This window comes from Hibiscus syriacus, unplaced genomic scaffold (assembly GCF_006381635.1).
Source record: "Hibiscus syriacus cultivar Baekdansim isolate YM2019G1 unplaced genomic scaffold, ASM638163v2 tig00110333_pilon, whole genome shotgun sequence".
In the NCBI taxonomy this organism is placed as follows: Eukaryota; Viridiplantae; Streptophyta; class Magnoliopsida; order Malvales; family Malvaceae; genus Hibiscus; species Hibiscus syriacus.
Window position 1 is genome coordinate 521,434 of NW_024062689.1, and position 13,218 is coordinate 534,651.

General features: G+C 34.3%; 2 protein-coding genes and 1 long non-coding RNA gene across 4 annotated transcripts; 2 read left to right on the forward strand and 1 right to left on the reverse strand.

Moving 5' to 3' along the window:
* Positions 1 to 405: 405 nt before the first annotated feature.
* LOC120120225 lies at positions 406 to 1,512 on the reverse strand. The gene is made up of 2 exons (XR_005515885.1): positions 1,367 to 1,512; positions 406 to 702 (listed from the first exon to the last, which is right to left on the reverse strand). It is a non-coding gene; the product is annotated as an uncharacterized LOC120120225 (long non-coding RNA).
* Positions 563 to 4,592, forward strand: LOC120120224 (probable serine/threonine-protein kinase PIX13). Of its 2 annotated transcripts, XM_039139905.1 has the most exons (8): positions 563 to 705; positions 1,375 to 1,821; positions 2,017 to 2,388; positions 2,513 to 2,725; positions 3,045 to 3,416; positions 3,547 to 3,790; positions 3,869 to 4,016; positions 4,153 to 4,592. In XM_039139905.1, the coding sequence occupies exons 1-8, from the start codon at positions 675 to 677 to the stop codon at positions 4,525 to 4,527; spliced, it is 2,202 nt and encodes a 733-aa protein (XP_038995836.1). In that variant the 5' UTR covers positions 563 to 674; the 3' UTR covers positions 4,528 to 4,592. The 2 variants fall into 2 exon arrangements, with proteins under 2 accessions (XP_038995836.1, XP_038995837.1); XM_039139906.1 differs by lacking the exon at positions 2,017 to 2,388.
* Positions 4,593 to 7,223: 2,631 nt separating this feature from the next.
* On the forward strand, positions 7,224 to 11,144 carry LOC120120233. Its single transcript, XM_039139913.1, has 7 exons — positions 7,224 to 7,671; positions 8,293 to 8,952; positions 9,362 to 9,998; positions 10,083 to 10,183; positions 10,274 to 10,363; positions 10,465 to 10,592; positions 10,671 to 11,144. The coding sequence occupies exons 2-7, from the start codon at positions 8,353 to 8,355 to the stop codon at positions 10,801 to 10,803; spliced, it is 1,689 nt and encodes a 562-aa protein (XP_038995844.1). The 5' UTR covers positions 7,224 to 7,671; positions 8,293 to 8,352; the 3' UTR covers positions 10,804 to 11,144.
* Positions 11,145 to 13,218: the final 2,074 nt, after the last annotated feature.

A 13,218-nucleotide genomic window follows, 5' to 3' on the forward strand; every position in this document is an offset into this window, starting at 1 on the left:
GCATAATTATGCCAATTTCTTTAACTGTCATGTCTGAATTTCTGTTAAAGGTTAACGACTAGTGGCTTGATTAAATACATTTAAATAGTTAAGTGATTTGATTGATAAAATTAAAAAATCGATGGTAAAAGTAAAAGGACTACATAGATGAGTGGTCAATAGTATAGTTTATCCTAACTTATAATGTTACAAGTATAACACAAATTTTAAAACTTCATTAATGAAAAAAAAAGTTGTGCAAACACTAATAATCATAGTTGTGGTTTACCCAATTGAAAACGGCGGCACTGATAAGCACAACTGAGTGAAAAAAGAGCCAATGATAGCATCCAGTTTTCACCACCAGTCAATCTGCTTCACTGTTTCATTTTAATTTTCTCATTTTGGAACTCGACTCTTTTTTTTCCCTTCTTTCTTTAAGCCGAGGTTCTTCGACTGGGTAACTCAGAAATGGCTGTTCGGACTCTGAGTCATTTCTTACGAGTTCTGATTTTTGTGGTGTTCTCTCCACGGCTGAATCCTCCCTTGTTGGCTGTCGCAAATAAGTTATTCTCATAGTGTCGCTTTTATGTGTTTGGAGTTGTTATGCTTATCTGAAACCGTGATCTCGCTGTTGGTTTGTTGGAATCTCGCCAGATCTGATTTGTATTTGGTTAAAATCAACGGCGTTGGTGATGTCGCTTATTTCTCTTTCAAATCCCACTGGTAATTCCTCTCTTTAACTTTCCATTTCAGAGTAGAAATTTTACTATTCACGCTTTTCAAGTTGGTTGCTTAGGAAAATCGAGGACTAAGAACAAAGCTATATCGTTATTTTTCTTTTCAGCCTATATTGACGATAACCTAATTACTCAAACAGATGGATTAAGATTAGTCGAGAAGTAGAGTTTTATGTATTATTTTATTTTCATCTTGCTTCTTGCACTAGGGATGTAAGAAAGAAAAGCTTTCACTGTTTCATGCAATTATTTTTGTTTAGTTGGAAACTTAGTTTGGGACAGTAAATTTCCTGCTAGTTGTTTTTCATGCTACAATTATCACTGTGTTTTGGGTAAAGAGTGAGAAGAAGAGAGATAGAATTCTAATAATCAAAGAATTTTATCAGTAGATAATTTTTTTTTCGCAAAATAGTTGTAGTTTTAGATGCACAAGTCCCTGAACGAAAGAAGGTTGATTATTTTGCAAAGAAGGAAGTATACTTTCACTTAGGTGATTTAGATTTACAATCTTTTGTAGCCAGTCACGTTTGTGATGCACATTTAATTTTGGAGTTCTTTAGTGTTGCAGTGTAGAAACTGGATTTCTTTTAATCATTGATATTTATACGGTTCCATACTTGCTTAATTGAGTGTTTTCTTCGCATAACGTCAACAGGAGCATTGGGAAATGTCTGTTCATTTCTGGTCAAAGTTGTTGTTCTTTGTTGTGCAATTTCCATCACCAATGCTGATTTTTCCAGTAATCTACTCCAAGCTCCAGCACAATCTCCCACCTTGGCGGCTGAGGGTGCACCGGCTGTTTCTGATCTTCCCTCACCTTCCAATCTGCCATTGGTTCATAGACCACACCGAAGACATTTTTCACCACACAGCGCACCAACACTTTTAGCGCCAACCCTACCTCCTCTTCGTGGTCCATTAATAATTGCCAGTCACCCTCCTATCAGTTCACGCCTATCAAAACCTTTGATGAAGAGGAGTGCATCATTGCCTCCATCATTGCCTCCTGGTGTGGATTTGCCAAATATTGCTCCCGCACAGATCAGTCCTGGTCCAATTTCTGCCGGTTTAGCTCAACCACCATTGTCTCCTGAAGGGTCCAGTAAGATATTTTCTAAATCATTTTACTACCAACTTTATTATATTTTCTTCTTTATGTATTCATTACGTAATATCACAAAACATCTTTTGTAGCACTTCTATGCACGATGTAGTTAGAAGGTAGCATCCTGAGCATTTATCGTTTATATCTTTACACTGTATGAGATGCTTACATAGTATTTTCTCACTTGGCCAGGCTGTTGCAAACCAGGTTCAATTTTGAAACGAGGGGCTCATGGTTGTCACTGTGTGTATCCCATAAAGCTCGACCTTCTCCTTTTAAATGTCTCTCAAAGCACAAATCGGAATGATTTTCTAGTTGAGTTAACTTCTCAGCTTGATTTGTTGCCTGATCAAGTCGAGATTATCAATTTTTATATGCTCAGCTTATCAAGATTAAATATCTCTATGGATATTATTCCACACACGGGGATCAGTTTCTCTGCCAGTGATGCATCAAAAATTAACTCTTCACTTGTGATGCATAGGGTTCGTTTTGACTCCAGTGTAGTTGGAGATTACAAAATCCTTAATTTTATCTGGTTTGAGCCTCCAGCGCCTTCCCCAGGTAACTTATGATACAACTTAAATTCTTTTAGGATCAAATGACTTCTATGTTTTTCTTTCTTATATCTATGGCTTTCCTGGCAGTTCATAGTTTTTGTCCTGACAAAGTAGCATCTTATTTACAGCTCCTGTCTCGGTTTCTAGACCAAGAGCAGCATCGGCGCATCAATCCTCCAATTCCACATCACTCAACTCCTCAAACAAGAGAAAAAATTTAAATTTTATTTTTATTTTTGGTATTTCTGCTGGCATACTGGTTTTTTCTATAATATCAGTGCTTATAATTTGTTCGTGCATATTCCATGAAGGAAGGACAAAAGCGTATCCCAAGGAATCTGGTACGTGTATAAGCACAAAAATTATGAGTTTATATGATGTGGATGAAATATCGAATAAGAAAACTTTTTTTTCATGAATGACTATCACTGTGAACTGAATATCAGTATTGAGCTAAAATAGTAGGCAGAGAAAAAGTTTCAGAACCCTAAACATTAGCAGAACCAAAAAAATTAACACTTGGTTTGCCTGATTTTTCATTTTTAGTCACACCTTTTGAACGAGAATGCAGAATGAATTTTGTGGAATTGTTTTATTTTCAAATTCTTGCTGGTAATATGAATGTTCTAACTCCTTTGATTTTTATTTGTTTATTTTCAGTAAAGCCAAGGACAGCTGATGCTGTTGCCCAAGCAGGGTCTTTCCCCCACCCAAGCAGTACAAGGTTTCTACAGTATGAAGAACTCAAAGAAGCAACAAACAACTTTGCACCTTCAAGCATACTAGGGGAAGGGGGGTTCGGCAGAGTTTTCAAGGGTGTTTTAACTGATGGTACTGCTGTAGCAATTAAAAGGCTTACCAATGGAGGGCCTCAAGGAGATAAAGAGTTTTTGGTTGAAGTTGAGATGCTTAGCAGGTTGCATCATCGTAATCTTGTGAAACTTGTAGGTTACTATGGCAGTCGCGAGTCTTCACAAAACCTGCTTTGTTATGAGCTTGTTCCGAATGGAAGTTTAGAAGCCTGGCTTCATGGTATCTTGTCTCTCTAAATTTGACCCCATGTGCAGCTTGTTCGTTGATGTTATCCTTTTATCTGCAGCCAGCCTTTTATCTGCAGCCAGTTGTGATACATTATACTGACTTTGCTCCTGTTTTGCCTCAGGCCCCTCGGGAGTAAAGTGTCCTTTGGACTGGGACACCAGAATGAAGATTGCACTTGATGCTGCAAGAGGACTTGCATACTTGCACGAGGACTCCCAACCATGCGTTATCCACCGAGATTTCAAAGCATCCAACATATTACTCGAGAATAACTTTCATGCTAAAGTTGCTGATTTTGGCCTTGCCAAACAAGCACCCGAAGGCAGAACAAATTACCTGTCTACTCGCGTAATGGGCACCTTTGGGTTGGTTTTCATACAGTACTATAAATCTTGCTCTCTCGTTTAAATTTGACACTAACGTAGAATGAGATTGATTTTTAGGTATGTAGCTCCTGAGTATGCTATGACTGGACATCTACTTGTAAAAAGTGATGTTTACAGCTATGGAGTTGTACTACTCGAGTTGCTCACTGGAAGGACACCTGTCGATATGTCTCAGCCATCGGGACAGGAGAACCTCGTCACCTGGGTGAGTAGTAACCTAGGGTTAGCCTCACTGTTGCTAATGCTTCTATATCCAGATTTTATTCGATTAAGAATTCATACGCATAAACCTCTATTAATCTCTTGCCCTGCTATATAACTCAAGTTGGTTGTTCTTTCAGGCGAGGCCAATCCTGAGAGACAAGGATCGGTTGGAAGAGCTTTCTGATCCAAGGCTTGGAGGGCAGTACCCGAAGGAAGATTTCATGCGGGTTTGCACAATTGCCGCTGCTTGTGTTGCTCCTGAGGCTAGTCAAAGGCCAACAATGGGTGAAGTAGTACAGTCATTAAAAATGGTGCAGCGCGTTACAGAATATCAGGATTCCGCATCAACCATTTCCAATAACCAGCCCAACCGGAGGCAGTCTTCAACTACTTTCGAGTCTGATGAGACATCTTCAATGTTCTCTTCTGGTCATTTCTCTGGTCTCGGTGCTTTCGAAAATGACATCTCACGTACAGCAGTTTCCTCTGAAGATCTTCACGAGGGACGATGAACACTTTCCAAGGGAGAGTAATTGAAGCAGACTCTTGTATGCGGAAGCTCGACAATGGAATACAAGAAGGAGAAATGTTCGCAGTAGGAAATTAGAAAATTTGAAATAGGACTTTCAGAAGGGTTTTAGTTCATGTAGAATTTTGATGGATGAAATATGGGTGCTTCTTCCCAATCGTTGTTGTACCACTGTTAAGTTTTCTCCATGCTGGGATGAAGTTTTGTATTTAACCTTTTATTTTCCTTTTTCATCACAATGGCTTTATAGGATTATATTAACAGCTTACGTGTTGAAAGATCCAAGATAACTTCGAAAAAATTATTATTCCAATATTTAAAACTAATATGCAATTTCACGAATCAAGGGATGTTGTTAACGTGTTATCCATTAAATTTTTGGATTCATACACGATGCTTGTAAGGATGTATATGCATTCAGTGTTTAATTATTGAGAGCATTTTTGAATAAATATTATTTTATATTCATCTTAATAAAAAAAAAGTAATATGTAATAAATAAAGGTAAAGATATTGCACAAGTCCTGATACATTAATGCAGACTTTATTTTGGTCTATGTACTTGAGAATGAAAAGAAAACTACACGTACGCTAGAAAAATGAATAAAATGATCATTTTACAAATAGGAAATAAGTTTTTTCACAAATAGAAATAGGATGTTGAAATGACAAGCGTCTAATTAATGTATGGGTAAAGTATAGTAATGGTCACTGAACATTTCTAAAGCTTGCATTTAGGTCCCCCAACTTTTAAAACTTGCAATACAGTCCCCCAACATTTATTCCGTTTGCAATATGGTCCCCCAACTTAAACCACCGTTAGAAATTAGGGTAAATTATATAAAAGGTTATTGAACTTTTTAGACACTTGAATTTAGGTCCCCCAACTTTTAAAACTTGCAAAACAGTCCTCAATTTCATTCTAAACCCCAATTTCCAAAGTAATTCAATTTCATTCTCAACCCTAAATTCCAAAATAATTCAATTAAATTCAATTATGTCAGATTTATTATTATTTAATTTCATCTTATTTCATGTGATACGTATTTTTTATATAAATATAATAGTATAATTCTTATCTGTTGAAAAAAAATTTTAATTAAAAAAAAGTAGTTAGTATATAGAAGAGGTTGAAAATAATTTGAATTTTAAATTTATAAAATGTTATTTTGACGTATAAATAAAAGTGTAAACTACTAGGTTGACAACTTAACTATCTAGCCCTTTTTACTTTTGTCATCGATCTTTTAAATTTATCAATCATACAACATAATTATTTAACTATTTCAACTAAGCCACTAGTTGTTACCAATTGATACAAATGATGAAGTGGCAGTTAAAAGGAATTGACATTATTATACATTCAATCATTGTTATTTATATAATCAATTTGGTCCTAAATTAAATAGAATTTAATAAATTAATCATTTAATTAGGATCTGACATGTGTTAGCACATGATCATGACACGTGTCATTGGTGACGCATGTCACCACCTAATTATTTATATATGCTATCAATTTGGTCCTAAATTAAATAAAATTTAATAAATTAATCATTTAACCAGGATCTGACATATGTTAACACATGATCATGATATATGTTATTGGTGACACATGTCACCACCTAATTAGAAGAAAATTAAGTTACAAAGAAGTAAAATTTGGGTCTTGGGCAAACTCAAACCTGAGCCACGCAAATGAAAGATACAGGGTGGAGCCACTAAGCTAACACCATCGTTTGTGTTAAGAGATATACAATAATACATATACTAATAGTATGACCAATTCCAGAAAAAAAAGAATATAATGGAAAACGGAAATAATGAGATTTGAACTTCGGCAAAAAATTTGAAAGCAATAAATGATGGGAAAATATTATATTTTTTTACAATAAAAATATTATATTTGATAAATTGTTTGATAGATTTAATATATTTTTTAAATATTAGTTGATACAATATTTTAAAAGAATAAATTTAAGATTTATATATTTTTAAACTAAATTTAATATTTATATTTTCATATTTATAATTCATGATTATATATATATCTTAAGTTGAGTATTTCTAATATAATTAATAATTTTAATTTCTTATTAAAAATGAAATATTCAAAAAATATAAATGATTCATACATTAATATATGAATATATTTTTTTATTTATACATCTAAATATAAATATACATTTATATAAATATATTTTTATTCGTATATTGAAATATTTTGATTAAAATATAAACATATTTTAAATACTAGTTTATACAAGAAAAATAAAATATATCAAAAATATAAATGATTCATACATTTAAATATAAATTGAATCATTTATATTTTCTATACATCTATATTTAATAAGAAAATAAAATTATTGGGGGACTGTTTTGAAAATTTTAAAAGTTGGGGACATAAATTCAAGTGCCTAAAAAGTTCAATGACCGTTTATATAATTTACCCTAATTTTCTAACAGTTTTTTAAGTTGGGGGACCATATTGCAAACAGAATAAATGTTAGGGGACTGTATTGCAATTTTTAAAAGTTGAGGGACCTAAATGCAAGCTTCAGAAATGTTCAGTGACCATTACTATACTTTACCCTAAAATATATCTATTCAAGTGCGCAGGGTTTTAACCTGCGCACGCTTTTTTGCAGCGTAAAACCGTGTGAAGAAAAGACGAGGAAAGAAACGAAGGACGAACGGGAATGAGAGAAAAGAAAAAGGGCGCGAGATACAGAAGAGGGGGTGAGTCGGTTCAGTGAGTCAAGCGACCGAGTCAAATTATCTAAAAATCCAAAATCCCCAACTTCGCAGCCCACATCCAAAAGGAAAGCACAACAGGAGGGTGTGGCAATAGCCAAAAAATGGTGAACGAGGAGATGATTGTATTTGTTACCACACCATCCGTCCATCCTTCTCTAACCCTAAAACCTCTTTATCCTTATAACCCTTCTCTTCCTTTCTTTTTCCCCCCCTCTACGAAAATCATTATACTCTTCTTTCACATCATCACCGAACCTATTTACCTTAGTCTCTCTTCTTTTCTCTCTTTCCCCCCTTCCTCTCCTTTTTTATTTTCCCTTCTCTTTTGTGGGTTCCTGGGTTTCTTCTTTATTGCCATCTCTAGGAGGTACGTAGTAGATTATTCGTGGATTCTTTCTGTTTTTTCTATTTCTCGTTTGCTGATTTGATCTGGGTTGAATTCTGGTTAATTTTCTGTTATCAGTTTCTCGTTCGATGGATTGATTCGTGAGATTTTCGGTGTTTTCTAATCTCGGGTTTGCTTTTCGTTTGATGGTGATTTGACCCTTTCTGAATTGTGGGATAATTTTATTCTCTAATTGTTTGTAACAATTTATTTCATAGAATTATTTGGTTTTTACCCTGTGGATTTGGGGTAATTCCCTCAGATATTGCATTTGAATATTTTTGCTTCCTTTCCCGGTTTACTTAATCTTGATATTTTGATCAGTTGCTTTTGGAATTTAAGTCTCTGATTGTTTACATTGGTTAAATTCCATTAGATGAAGCATGCTTCTAGCGTTTTTCAGGGATCTAGTCTTAATTGCCATTCTATCATGTATTTTACAGGTTTTGAAGGATGCTATATCATATATGAGATTCTTTAGCCTTTTTTTGTTCTCCGTTTTCTTGTTTGATCTGATCTGACTGTGATAAATTGAAGTTGCTTTGTTATGATTCGATATGTATGCAATTCAAATCTCATAATTTGATTTTCCTTTCTTTTTAGGATTAGTGATCTTGTTGGAGCATCCTTCTGGGCAAGATAGCTAATAACGATTTTATCACCATGGAAGAGTTTTCTGGTATTCGTCTTAATGGTGTGAACAATGCTGTGAAGAAGAAGAGGAGTCGGCCTTGTCGTAGGCCTCATCCTGATTCACAGTCTTTTTCTGAAAGTCAAGATCACTTGCCTTTGTCATCAACACCGCCATCAGATGATGTGAGCAAGGTCTCTAGCAATGAGAGTGCTGGTGGTGATGCTAATTCAAAGCGGAAAGAAGCCAATCTTAATCAATATGTTTCTAAGATTTCTCCTGATACTGGTTTTGAAGTTGAGAAAACTCATAAAAGAAAGAAAGAAGACAGAGGGTTCAATGCGTTTTATGACAATGAGCCTGGGCGAAGTGGGTCAAATAGTAAGCGTTCTAGCAAGGGTGTACTTGCTCCTGCTAACTGGAAAAGCACAAGCAAGGGGAAGGAGTGGTCGGAATTAGAGTCGAAGGATGCTGAGATTCAGAGTTCAGTGCAAGCTGTTACTGATAGTAATGAAAGCAAGGTTAAAAAGGTTAAACTCAAGGTTGGAGGAGTCATGCGCACAATTCATGCCAACTTGGCAGCTAATGGGTTGCCAGAAACCGTGTCTTCTGCGAGGAAGAACAATCTCCAGGTCGTTAGCTTTTGGTTTGATAATGGCAATTTTATATTGAAGAAGTGTTCTCCTTTGTTGTTTAAAGTGGATGTATTTCCTCTCAGTTAAGTTAGTAAAATGTATTTTATAGCAGGCGGCCACTGGAATGGTGTTAACGAAGGATTTAGTTTAGGAGCTAAAAACTACAATACCTTATGATACTGCATGCATATAATTATCATGCTCTGGATTATGTATGGGTTTATTTGATGGAACTGTATTCCTTTGGGTGATGGATCATGCGGAATTAAATGATTTGGTAATAATATTGCGAAGTCTGGCACTTGTCAGGAAAATTATGTATCATTGTACTTTGCAATTATTATTTACAGCTTTTAGTAACATTTCGAATTCCACATGATCTTATTATTATGTCTTTTTATTGCAGGGAAGTACCAATGATGGGCACTCGCCTACTGATAGGAGTGGTTTGCAAGGCGTACCCTGGAAAGATTTCTCCAAAGGTGGATTTGGTTTTGTGAAAGAGGATTCTTTGGTGGGAAGGACTTCTGGAAAGAATATCTCTGGTAAACTAGGAGACCATGCTGGCACGGTTCGTAAAAGCAAGCGGGTCCCTAACAGACGTCTACTTGATGGGGAATTCAGTGAAGATGACAATGATGATGAGATCCGCTACATGGAAAAACTTAGGACTTCAAAGATTAGTCCAGAATATAAGGAAGATGAATCTAGTAAGAAACAGAAAAAGATCTCTACGGTTTCCAACATAGAAAATTTTGGCATGTCAAGGTCGGCCAAAAATGAGAAAAGGAAGCATAAATCAGACAAGGTATCTGAGGATACCGACTATGAGGAGGAAGATGAATTAGTATCTGATACTGAGCTTCAAGGTAAGAAGAAAAAGAAGCAGAGAAAAGAGCCTGTTGACACATCAATGGAGAGTAAGAGGGAAATAACTCTCACAACACGTCAACGTGCTCTTCAATCAAGCAAAGATACGCCTTCTGCACCTGGTTCAAGCTTAGTTGAGTTTCCAAACGGTTTACCGCCTGCACCATCAAGAAGTAAGCACTTGTTTCAGCCATAACACCTTATGCAATTTATTGGTCATTGCCCTCCCTTTTTACAGTAATTTTTGTGGATTGTAGAGCAAAAGGAGAAACTCTCAGAAGTGGAGCAGCAGCTAAAGAAGGCGGAGGCTGCTCAGAGAAGAAGGATGCAACTTGAAAAGGCCAACAGGGAATCTGAGGTTTGTTCCCCTCTCCAGATCATCATATGTTTAAATATGAATTTTAGAACTTCTATGCAAAAAGTTGAGTGTGTTTGAATTAATTTTTAGGCTGAGGCTATTAGAAAAATACTTGGCCAAGACTCCAGTAGGAAGAAGCGGGAAGAAAAGATAAAAAAGCGTCAAGAAGATTTGGCACAGGTACTTGGAAACAAAAGTTTACTGAAACATAATTTTTTTTTTGCAAGTCTTATAAATTTATGTCATTTTGTCTTAATCTTTCCATACGTGTATATATGTAGGAAAAGGCTGTTAATGAAGAGATGCTTGCATCAAATACCATCAGATTGGTCATGGGTCCTGCAGGAACAACAGTGACATTTCCCAGGGATTTGGGTTTCCCTACTATATTTGATTCCAAACCCTTGAGGTATTTACCACTTGCAAAAGTTGATTCAGTTTAACAAATGTTTGGTTCCTTATGACTTTAGTCGATCTGAATATCCAGTTACCCGCCGCCTCGTGAAAAGTGTGCGGGTCCATCATGCGCTAACCCATACAAATATCGAGATTCGAAGTCGAAGCTACCTCTTTGTAGTCTGCAGTGCTACAAGGCGATTCAACAGCATCTGACCTGCTAGTCTTGCTGAAAATCAAGCTCTGCCCTCTTGTGCATGTGGTAAACTCTGCACATTTATATTCATTTCATCTCAGGGACTGATTAAAAATTGGGCTAAATGTCTCCCCCTTTTTGGAGTTGATATTAATGTAATTATTTTAGGTACAAAAAATTAGTTTACTGAGTTTGTTTCCTGAGGGTCGATCTGGGAATTGACCCCATGCTCATTGCTCAACTCTCTTTTGCAATGGCATCTTTATGGGCAAATGACCACTTGGTTCAACATTGCAACTGGCCACTTCATATTTCGTCTTTCTAAACTAATTTTATCAGATTTATCGCTTTGTTTGTGACGATCTATTTGTGGTATGAGCCATTTTGAAATTATTTCATGTAACCAAAAATTCAAAAATAGTATTATTTTCATTTTTTTAATTTAATTATTTTTATTGCTATTGTATCAAAATAGTGAAGTATGTTTAATTATATTCAGCAATTTGAATGATGTTATTTTATATTAATTGTATGAAATATATTATTTATTGAATTAATGTATTAAAAATCAGGAGAAACTACTTCAAAGGCCATTCAATTTTTAAAATGCGATCAGTTTAGGCGCCATTATTAAGGGGGAAAAAAGGTAAAATATGCATTTTTTTTACCTAAACTATTAGTTTTTGACCGTTTATTCTTTTTTCAAATTTTGTCTAACAATCTTTTTTTGATTAAGTTAAAGTGATTATAAAGTAGTATTTATTCTAAATATTCTTTAACAATTTAATCATCCTGTTACAGTCGTTGGTGCTCTAAGCCGTGACCTCTAGGAACAACAGTAATTTTTTAACCATCGAGATAAGTTGGTTCATGCAGTGCAAATGTAAACAATCTAATATTAATTATAACATTAGTATTGTTTTTAAATTTAAATTAACGTTCAATCTAGTTACAAATATTTTAGAAAAATATATTAGCTATAATATTAGCATTGTTTTTAAAGTAACTAATATGTATTAAGGTTATAAAATTAATTGTAATAAATTTTTTTTTATAAATTTTAAATATAATCTTATTCCTACGTAGAAATGAGAGGAAGGAGGACTTTGTCTCTAGAAAAAAGTAAGATGAATGCTCTTAGTAGGTCTAAATTCATGACTTAAAGAAATATAAATTAACAAAGATAAATAACTTTACTGACCAAAGTTAAATATTTTCAGTAAATAACTTTACTGACCAAAGTTAAATATTTTCAGTAAGTACCTCTGTGTGAATATTTGGTTTCAAGATTATTTTTTTTATTCTTATTGGATTTATTTATTTATTCAAATAAATGACATGCCAGTAGCGTCTAATAGGGTTTAACGCTATGGTATTCAAAAAAAAATCTAATAGTGGTGACTAAATTCATAACAATCTAAGAATTGGATGATTCAGTTGAAGGATTTTTTGGTGACAAAACTAATAGCACCCTAAAAGTTGGGTGACCATTGGTAGTTTAACCTAAAAATGAAAATAATTTATATATAGCTTAATTATACAATAAGTACTTAAACTATATCGCTTTTTTCTAAATAAGTGTACAAAATGTTTTTGAATCATAAGGTGTCTAACATTACAAACTTTACCGTTTTAGGTGCCCAGATCGTAACCACCATTAAAATTTATTGTTAAGTGACACGTATCACCTTTAGGTAATTTTAAAATTTTTATTTAAAATTAAAAAAATAAATTTATATTAAAAAAGCACACAAAAATTCAAAATAGTCCCAAAACTTTGAAAACTCTCATTTAACCCCTAAACTCACAATGCATGTTGCCCTTTATTATTGACAAAGCTCCACCTGACCTCACATCTCATGACGATCAATAATGAAATCATAACAAATGGACGACTAATCAATAATCAATTGACGTTTTGTACATCGTAAACCCTAAGCTAAAAATCACAACCCCACACAATCCCTATGACCAATCGATGATAACCATGACAACATATGACTTGGAAGATGGCAGGATTACATCGATGATGGTGGTTGTGGCTGCAAGGGCAAAAACAATGGGTTAGGGTTAAGGATTGATGGTTTTTAGGGATTTAGGGTTTTTTGTAATTTAAGAGAAATTATATTTTTTATAATAATAATAATATTATTATTATTTTTAGAAAAATTCAAGATTACCATAATGTGACACATGTCACTTAGCGGAGAAAATTAATGACAATTACGACCGAGAAACCTAAAATGATAACGTTTGTAACGTTAGGAATCTGAACCGTTCAAAAGAAAATAAGTATCGTTTAGAAAAAATATTATAGTTTAGACACTTATTTTATAATTAAGCCTTTATATATAGAGAAAATCGCCTCAGTGACAAAAAAAAGTTATAATATACGATTTTAACCAACTTTTTTTGGATTTGCCAAAATGACCAACAAAATCGC

Coding starts and splice junctions, on each gene's coding strand:
- LOC120120224 (XM_039139905.1), top strand. CDS start 675: ATGTCGCTTATTTCTCTTTCAAATCCCACTG. Junction 1,822..2,016: donor ATTGTCTCCTGAAGGGTCCA/GTAAGATATTTT, acceptor TCACTTGGCCAG/GCTGTTGCAAACCAGGTTCA. Junction 2,726..3,044: donor AGCGTATCCCAAGGAATCTG/GTACGTGTATAA, acceptor GTTTATTTTCAG/TAAAGCCAAGGACAGCTGAT.
- LOC120120233 (XM_039139913.1), top strand. CDS start 8,353: ATGGAAGAGTTTTCTGGTATTCGTCTTAATGGTGTGAACAATGCTGTG. Junction 10,184..10,273: donor AGGCCAACAGGGAATCTGAG/GTTTGTTCCCCT, acceptor ATTAATTTTTAG/GCTGAGGCTATTAGAAAAAT. Junction 10,593..10,670: donor TTTGATTCCAAACCCTTGAG/GTATTTACCACT, acceptor CTGAATATCCAG/TTACCCGCCGCCTCGTGAAA.